We start from the raw sequence: 10000 nt of genomic DNA, 5'->3' as shown, positions 1-10000 counted from the left end.
CCTTTGAACGAAAACGTGCTGCGCGGCCTGAAGAATCTTGATTCCTATTGCTGCCTGTTCCTCCAAACACAGCAGATTTTTATTAGAGAATTACTCCATTTTTCATCTTATTCAAGATGACATCCAGACAGTGTATTACTGATTTGAAACAATCAGCAAGCTAAAATATCTATATCTGTATAGGCTAGATTGATGTATAATATAGTATTATCACTTCCCATGCACTATATCTCTGCTGTGGCAAACAAACCACTTATCTCCAAAATGTTCAATGTTCAGGAAATGAAGAAAACCTTATATTTTTTAAAACAAAACAATACTGCCTCATCAAAGTTGCTGTTGTGACTTTATATATTGTCAATTACTTGAGAGGTGGTGGAGTTATCTGTTTTAGCAGACAGTTTGAGGGTCCAATCCAATGGAATTAAGGGGTTTTGTTACAAGGGCATTTTACTACTTTTCATTGGTTCAATACTTTCGAAACAACTCACAGACACACCTCAAAAATGGAGTTAGGTGGTTTCCTCCCGACAACAATGAGATTAAATATTGTCTGGCGGACCACGGCCACGTCACTCTGACTCAGACATAACCATAAACAAACCCAATATTATATTTATATGAGCATATTATGGAGATACAGTTATCCAGAACCGCCAATCCCACCAATATGCCCATACACTGTATATGGGCATACCAAATATACAGGGTCAATGGTAGCCTGGTTAATAAACCAGACTAATATCGCACGGACCGCGGGATATTAGTCTGGGGAGGCTCAGCTTGGATTTCATTTCCAGGGGGGCGGGTTGAAACATTTTCTCTTTGACACAATTGGTCAGAGCGACTGTCAGTCAAAGGTCTCAAGCATTGAAAGTCACTGTACCAAAGCCCGCCCATATTGCATACCGTGTCCCGATTGGCCGCCCCATTTCTCTGGTGTAGGAAATGGGCGTACAATTGAGCCTCTCCAGACCGTAATCCGCCGGCAGGCAATTTATTTTTGCCAACGGCTGATTCGGTCTGGTTTATTAACCAGGCTAGGTCAATGGCTCTGCGCAGGGCGTATGGGCATAGACTATTATTACTAATGACATCAGGAATCTCCATATATGTGTCAGGATCTATCGACTTCATTAGATGTACATGGACAAATCACAACAGCCTTGTACATGTGTAGTATACTGTTCCTAGTGTTTCCTGCCTGCTAGTACCACAGACGAAAAACAGTCAAAGTCCAAATTTCATTCTGACCCCTCCACGAAAAGGCCTCGTTGTCCTGAACCCTTTATGTATCATTTATACATTATGGATCAATAGTGTGGACTTAGACTGTTTTTCGTCTGTGGCATTCATATTGTTGCTGCCTGTCTTGTTTCACCAGTCTGTAATTGTAGTTCACCTGTGTCCTGTTCAGCCTCAGCCAATCATGTGTTGATTGCAGTTCCGGGTCACCTGTGTCCAGTTAGTCTTTGTGTATTTAAACCAGCGGGGCAGTCAGACAGATATTTTGTAAAGCCACTAAGGAAATCGGGATTTCCTGAAAGTTCATATAATGGCCTGTTGTGGCGCTGTCATTGGGCCCAAAAAAACCATAGCCCCATAGAAGTCCATGTATTTGGGCCCAACTTCACCTAGACTGTATTACCTTAATAAACTTGGTCATGAATACTTTCTGCTTCCAGTCACTAGTTTAAAGTCTAATTTCTAATGTCATAATATTCTTTTTGGAAAATTATGGTCCCATTTATTAACGAAATGACCATAAAGTTGCGTATGTTCTGAGGGGCGTGGCTACCGTTACAGTCTATGATCGGGATTCCCCTCCCACTCGAGTCAAAATAAAAACCAACTAAGAAGAAGGGGGGAAGTCCCGCCTCGTTGTCTGGGCCAGCCAATGGGCCAGCTGGGCCCAAACGGATCTAGAAAGATGGCGACTTACAATTCAAGGACTGACAGGCTTCATTTTACGTTCATGTTAGACCCGGGGAACGCTTTGTCCATATTTTTTACAGTCTATGATTTAAACCTCCCTGTGTTCAGTGTTCCCTATACCTGGGCCCTTGTCAGTTTATAGTTGTTGTCAAGGTGTGTCCTGCCCTTGTATGTCCTGCTTTATTGCTAGCTTGTATCGAGAGTTTGATAATAAATCCTCATTGAACCTGATCTGTGTGTGTGGTTCTGCACTTGGGTCCAACACTTGTCTCATATGGTGACAATAAAAGGAACACAGATGATGTACAACAATAAGGTACAACGGGTACTGACAAATTTAGACCCCCAACACCAAGACTCAGACATATTGGTCGGATCCAGGCACGTGCACACATAGACATCAAAGGGGCTTCAGCCCCTGCCCTTTTACCCGTCTGTAAAAAAAGCTGCCCTCTCCAGACCACGAATGCAGCATTTACTATTTCCTCTCCTTTCCATGTCATACCCGAGAATTGCTTTTTTCTGAACTCTGAACTTGAACGCAGCATTTTGCGTTGAAAGAAATTTGTTTAGAAATCCATGTCATCGCTGCATCTCCAGTAGCCAACGAGTGAGGGGTCGCTCCCGGAAAATAGCCGATCTACAAGCTCTCAACGCGTCACAGTGCGAAGTGTTGAGAGCTTGTAGATCAGCAACTTTCTTCCAAAAGTGCCCTCTCACGGAATTTCAGCCCCTGCCTCTGTAACAGATCGGGTGGTGCGACGTAGGTGTGAGGGACACGTAGCGGCCGGAACGCTAGATGCGAGGGCGCATAGCGGCCTGAACCTCTTTATTAAAAAAAACAATATAGCAGAGACTATATAAATATCATCTACAGTAAGTGATTGCATGCAGTGATTCATTCCTTATTTGTGTTCCAGAAACCAGAGAAGATCGAACTAAAAGGCTGTTTAGACATTACACTGTAGGCTCATATGATAACTACACATCATACAGGTACGTCTGTGTGTGGTACGTCTGTGTGTGTGTGTGTGTGTGTGTGTGTGTGTGTGTGTGCGTGCGTGCGTGTGTGTAGATTAACTGGAATCCATTTAATGACGATGTATACTGTGTGTGTGTGTGTGTGTGTGTGTGTGTGTGTGTGTGTGTGTGTGTGTGTGTGTGTGTGTGTGTGTGTGTGTGTGTGTGTGTGTGTGTGTGTGTGTGTGTGTGTGTGTGTGTGTGTGTGTGTGTTTAAATGTACATTAGTGACTATGTAATTGAGGAGAAGACAGCTGTTCTACAGAAGAGAGAAAGTGAAGGATTTGGTTTTGTCCTGAGAGGAGCAAAAGGTAAAGATGATTTGGTAACACTTTACTTAAAAGGATCCCTGGCTAATATACCTTAAATATTGTATTCATTTTAGACAGTTATATTAACCTTTTACTCAATAGGGACCAGTCCCGTCGCAAGTTGATGATGTCATTTGCCCATGTGTGGGTAGTTACCCAAGGAAGCTCTGAGAAGGAACAGAAGTGGTCACATGACTGAGCTGCGCCATGACACTTTCATGGACACTTTCATGGGAGCCAAACTCACACCGGAAGTGCAATGAATACATGGCAGTGAATGGAGCCGGCTGGACCAGGTTGTTTTCTAATCACTTACTTTTCGATGTGCACAGAGTGCACAGTATATAATTTTATCTGAGGATCTAAACAGCAGCAGGTATCGTTTCTGGCTCCGAAGTATCGCGAGATTTGGCTGCCAGACAGGGAACGGTGGGAAGTCTTGCGATACTTCAGAAAGGTACTTTGTGCTCTTTAGATACCATACCTCTATACAAATTACACAGTGTACACATCGAATAGCAATACAGCAGACAACAATGTGTTACATGTCTTCTGTTATTTTCCAGAAGTGATTACTTTACAAAAGGTCTCAGTCATTCAGAAATAATGTTTGTTCATGAGCTGGTCACTGAGCTCTCATTGACTTCATGTGCATTCTGCCAAACTTCCGGGAAGTTTGGCTCCCATGGTGCAGCCCAGTCACGTGACCACTTCTCTTCCTTCTCAAAGCTTCCTTGGTAGTTACCTGGATGTACAGTATATGTGACACTGAGTTTATAATGTATTGTGACCAGCACTTTACAAATTGGTTAACACATTATAGTGCCAACATTTTAATATAAAGTATTACCCATGTTTATTATAATTTGTTTTTATTCTAGTTAACTATATTTCCACGTGGTTTTGTTTCAGTCCCTATAGATAACAAACAGGTGAATGCGTTTAAATTAGCTTTCTAGTATAAAATGCCAATTCAAGTAAATGACATGCTTTGGCGTGGAAATCTGACATTTCATAGACGCGTTTCACCTCTTCATCGCTCCTTCAGCAGCGACTGCTTCTAAATGTCCGCGCACTTGCGGCAATAGTTGAGTCATCACAAAAACAATGAATAATAAATTGATTAATGATGATGTCTTGAAGCTGAGACACCCATTGAGGAGTTTGCTCCGACGCCTGCGTTCCCTGCACTGCAGTACCTGGAGTCTGTTGACCAGGGGGGCGTGGCTTGGAGGGCGGGGCTACGGACTGGAGACTTCCTCATAGAGGTAATCATTCACCAAATCGCCTGTCCAGGCCATGACTCGGACGACAGCGACAGCCTTTTAATGTTTAGTTAAACCTAGTGCCCCAATCTTTAATATTTGTTATGTTACTATTTGTATCTACTTTCCTTCTTTTATTTCCTCTTTATTATCTAATGTTGTATTTTTTGGTGGGTGTATCTAACTGTGATGCAACGAAATGAAATGGTGAGGTGCTCTTATAAGACTCACCTTCAACAACTTTTTTCTCTGTTTCTTGTGAAAGATAGTGTATATTGCACATATACTGTACACGGTATAGCTTATACTGTAGCTCGTTGTGCAAACCAATACAATCTAAACAAAACTGAAACCTATAGAGCTCACAGCGCATTGCGATGCAACATTTGCATCAGAGATGCTGGACAGCAAAAGCCTCAACCTTGTATAACAGCGAAAAGAAAACTCATTCATCATTTTATGGAACAAGCATTCAAATTGGAACATTAACTTTAAATTGTTGGATTGAGGTTTGTCTTGGAAAACTCAGGGTTAATGCATTAGACAAAGTTTACTGAGCCATCTAACAGCAGAAATAACACCTATGCCGCATAGTCTCTCATCCCAAGACACTCTCCAACACACTCCTAATTTATAACGAGCCCCCAAAGAGCCCAAAGGCGAAAAGCTTCTACAGTATGGCAGGAAAAGAAAAAGCACCCTCAGACTCTTCTTATACTTCTCCACACCGAAGGGAGAGTGGAGGAGCAGGGAATTGGAAATTCCACTGCTCTTCTTCCATCCGTAGATACAGTAATAGATACAGTAATATTCTGTAAGCATGGTAAGCATCCCTAGATACAGTAATATTCTGCAAATTACATTAAGCTCCAAATAGGACGTAAAACGGGACAGCTCTATACCCGTACGACCACAGTACAGCAGCAGGGGAGTCTGTGAATGGTCCAAGTAGATTTACAACAAATACTGTATATTACTGACCGGACCATTATTGATGGACACTGCAATGCTCAACGCAAATCCCCCCCACACACACACACACACACACACACACAATATCATGTGCCAGGGGTTCATGTGAACTGAAGCAGATGAGCACACTCCTTTTAAGAAACAGGATAAAGAATGAACGCTGGTTTCCCTCAGATATCTCTGAGCAAGGGACTTCCAACAGCTAATTAGCTGTTGTATAGTCAGAGGCTATAACCCTGAAGCATGTGCTTGTATTGCACACGGTGTCCCTATAGTATCTCAGAGATATCTGAGGAAAGCCAGACTTTACTCCTGTTCTTTTTGTCTTTGTCATTTTCTTCTGCCAAATATTGGGGCAACATACAGTAGGGATGCTAGTGTTCAAGTGGTTAAAAAAGGGAGTGTAAACAAGCTTTTGGAAAACAGTATCTCATCCCATTTAGACCAAAGTTTGAGTCTACAAATGTCTTCTAAATCCTGACAGTTTTCAGAAAAACTTACATTTCTATGAATTATATGTAATTGGCTGCCGACCCCCATCCAAAAATATGTTGTTCCAAGGACCCCCCAGACGCAAAGATTTGAGTTAAGAACGTTTGCTCTGTAAGAATACATATTCAAAGATTCGCGACACATTTTCACTATTTTTCAATAGTTAAAGTATAACACAATGGGGGGGTTCCCGCCCAAAATGGGTTAATCCCTGACCAATGCGGTTGTTGGAAATGCTCCCTACAAATTTCAGATCAGAGGAAGATTATGCAGTGTTTTTAATGAGCACTTTTCAGCAGGCTATCTATTAAAAAACACTGCATACCTCCTGGAGATTCTGACTTTTCTAATAGACCTAACTTTTCGAGGAAAACAAGGATCTCAAAGTTCCTCCTATGGGCCCTTTTACTGCAGTGGGAGTGTTACTGTAGTGTACAGTATATGCACTTTGCTTCACTGGAGGTCCACTGAAGCGGATCAAATTCAGGATAATTATACTACTACTATTGCTGTGCCAGTTATAGTACAGTAGACTCTTTGCATTGCATGTGCTTCAGCCATTAAACATTGTGTGTACAGTTGTACGTTGTTTTGTAATCAGGGGATCATTGAAGATCTGAAATGGAAAATAATAACCCGCCTTTTACATTGTCAACAGTAACAGAATATGAATGATATCTCTGTGTGTGTGTGTGTGTGTGTGTGTGTGTGTGTGTGTGTGTGTGTGTGTGTGTGTGTGTGTGTGTGTGTGTGTGTGTGTGTGTGTGTGTGTGTGTGTGTGTGTGTGTGTGTGTGTGTGTGTGTGTGTGTGTGTGTGTGTGTGTGTGTGTGTGTGTGTGTGCGTCAGGTGAATGGGTGTGATGTGGTAAAGGTGGGTCACAGGCAGGTGGTGACGTTGATTCGCCAGGGAGGAAGTCGTCTGCTAATGAAAGTTGTCTCAGTTTCCCGAAAGCCGGATTCCAACCTGCTGAGGAAGAAAGGTGTGTGTGTGTGTGTGTGTGTGTGTGTGTGTGTGTGTGTGTGTGTGTGCGTGTGCGTTTGCGTTTGCCACATGTGTCTGGTATGTAAATCTTCAAACCTGCACTTACTGTATATCTCATTTTAAGAACGTTGGTACCTGTATTTGTGTTTGTTTAACTGTTTGTTTGTTTGTTGGCGAGATAACTTGAGAACAGACGGGCAGATTTAGGCTAATGATAAGGAAAAACATGGATACATGTAGAACTAAGAGCTATTGGTGCGGAGACAGTTGAGCCTTATTCTACAGTTTATAATAATAATAATAATAAGGGTAATAATAATAATTAAGTCTGCTCCAGATACATTGTAGTGGTTGAGCTGTTATGCGACCGACTCGGTTGTATAACTTGCATTGTCGCCTACAGCATTTTTTGTTTCCTCTATCCGTGCTGTGTGATGTGATTGGTTAAAGTTGTTGTAGCCCCGCCCCCTCCAAAGAGAGCACCGAGCACATCGTTGACGCTGCGCTCCAAATCCATGACCGCCGACCTGGAGGAGATAGGTAAACACACGTGCACGCACATGCGTGTACACACACACACACATATACACTGTGCTGTTTGGAATTAAATAAATGATCAACATATTTTTTTATTTTTTTATTATTATTTAGAGTAGCCAATTATTTGTTACCCCCTTTTTATCGGCAATTAAGTCGTTATGCCACAGTCCTACTGACTCACCTGCCAGTGAGGAACCCCCACCGGGAGGACGTACAGTATAGGGCCTTCGTCCTACTCCTCCCGCCCAACACTCCCCCAGCCCGAGAAGTACATCCCACCCACCCCTGGCCTCCCTCCCCGAACACGGGCCAATTGTGTTTTCAAAACTTTGCATAGACGCCCGACATAGTCGGATGCACCACTGTGGATTCGAACCCACAACTATTCACCTATTAACAGGAATTTATGCTGAACCATCTGTCAAAGTATTGAACTTAAAGGTCTGTTTTTTGTATTTTAAAAAAATCTTATTTTTTTTTAGGTTTTCTGAGCTCAATTGCACCCCAAAAACCTGAACTTTGAACACTTAGTAGATTTTCTGTGGTCTGAATAGTTAGGCTCAAACAAGTGCTCTGATTAACAGTCCACAAATCCCATATATGACATAAGGATTTGCCAGCAGATGTCACTGTTGAGGGCCTGTTTTCATTGCAGCTCAAAAGGCTTCAGAACACACAGAGAAAACCCCAGACCACAGAAAATCCACTCAATGTTCAAAGTTCAGGTTGCTTGGGTGTTATTGAGGTCATAAAACCTAATTGAATGACGGAAAATTTTAATACACGGAAATGTATGTCATGAAACCTTCGATTGTTATGATTGTACACAAAGTGACATTAACGGTAAATCATTTTGTCGGAGCAGCCAGAAGAAGAAGATTTGGTGAGTGTCTGGTCTGTCCTTGGCTGTGGTGTCGATGTTTATGTTGACATTGTTATTGACGTAGTTGATGTTGACTTTGGCTTCACTCACACCTTTCGATCTAGCATACAACATTGATGCATGCTAGATGTAAACAAAGGGTAAGTGTCATGGCCGCCCCAATGCATTTCCAATGGAAGTCACATGGTTTGACACAACATTTTTGTTGTACGGCTTTCGGCTGTGTTTCGACTGCCCCCCCTCCCCCTCATACAACAAAAATGTTGTGTCAAACCATGTGACTCCCATTGGAAATGCATTGCGAGCTTGCATCAGTAAACAAGTCTCATGCATCAGCTATACATCAATCTGTTGTGAAGGTGTGAGTCAGGCCTTAACGTTTTTTTATGTTGGCGTTAGCGTTGTTGACGTCAGAATTGTTGGTGTTGCTTTTTTGCTGTCGACATTGTTGATGATGACATGGGTTGTTGTTGATGTTGATGTTGTTGACATTGTTATTGATGTCGTGGTTGATGTTGTTTTGTGATGTGTCTTATTGATGGTGTTGATGAAACAACAGTGTTGTCTGTAGTAGTTCATAGTACTGTGGTGAACACAGCTATGGGTTCGTTTGATTTAGATTACCCAAGTACTGTAGGCCTACTTAAGTACAATTTTGAGTCATTTGTGCTTTACTTGAGTATTTCCCAATTTCCAGTACTTTTACTTCTAGTCCACTATATCTCAGAGGCAAAATTCTACAAGCAGATCTACAAGCTCACAATGTGTCGCGATGCGACCCATTGTGAGCTTGTAGATCTGCTATTTTCAAAAGATTTTCTACATATTTTGAACTTGTGAAATGGTTTCACTCTGCAATATCAGTACTTTTACTTTTAATACTTTATAGCCTACATTTTAATGCCGATACTTTCATACTTTTACTGAAGTAAAACATTTTAGTACTTTTTCCACTTGCCTATTGGTTTCTGCAGAGCCGTTTTGAAGCCACTTTTTCAGTGAATTCAAATCCACCATTTTGGAACTTAACGGTCCCGAAAAGCAACCGGAAGTTAATGCTATTCACTGGAAGATAGTTTGGTTTGACCAAACACAAGTGTCAAACCATGTGACTTCCATTGGCTATATATATTCTGGATTCTTTTTTAATATATTCTGGAAAAATATATTTGGACATTTCTGCTTCACAAGACTAGTGTCTAGTGAAGAGTTTGTATAAAATCAATATATATAATTTATTAATTCGTTTTCTTTTCCCCACCAGAGAAACTGGATGAGATGCTGGCCGGAACACAGGAAGTGGTTCTGAGACCCCGCCACACAGAGCCTGATTTTAAAACGGCGACGGTCAAACAGCGACCGACCAGCCGACGCATCACTCAGGCCGAGATCAATGTGAGCTACAAACCCAATCAGAACCCAGCAGCGGATAATCCTTCATTCCATTACAAATCAGTGGTCCTCAAATGTTTTCATGCTAATGAGACCCCCCAAAATGTGCATTTTTTTTTTCAAAAAGGTCTGCTATTTTTTGAGAATCACTGTTCTAAATCTTAAGCGTTTCTGAAAAATCACACCTGTGTGAACTGAGTGGTGCAGG

At 41.8% G+C, this 10000-nt stretch overlaps 1 protein-coding gene across 3 annotated transcripts in view; it reads left to right on the top strand.

Annotated features, from left to right (window-relative positions):
- The window catches only part of shank3b (SH3 and multiple ankyrin repeat domains 3b), a 56523-nt gene that overhangs the window by 34262 nt on the left and 12261 nt on the right, over positions 1–10000 (top strand). For all 3 annotated transcript variants that reach the window (XM_083757841.1, XM_083757842.1, XM_083757843.1), the window contains exons 16-21: positions 2856–2931; positions 3184–3266; positions 4410–4534; positions 6843–6975; positions 7428–7517; positions 9665–9795. In XM_083757841.1, coding sequence (XP_083613967.1) covers positions 2856–2931; positions 3184–3266; positions 4410–4534; positions 6843–6975; positions 7428–7517; positions 9665–9795 — 638 coding nt within the window. The remainder of the gene's footprint in view (positions 1–2855; positions 2932–3183; positions 3267–4409; positions 4535–6842; positions 6976–7427; positions 7518–9664; positions 9796–10000) is intronic.

Source organism: Protomyctophum parallelum, assembly GCF_964188405.1.
Source record: "Protomyctophum parallelum genome assembly, chromosome: 22".
Taxonomy (NCBI): Eukaryota; Metazoa; Chordata; class Actinopteri; order Myctophiformes; family Myctophidae; genus Protomyctophum; species Protomyctophum parallelum.
The sequence above is the reverse complement of the archived record's forward strand: the minus strand, read 5'-3'. Positions and strand labels throughout refer to the sequence as shown.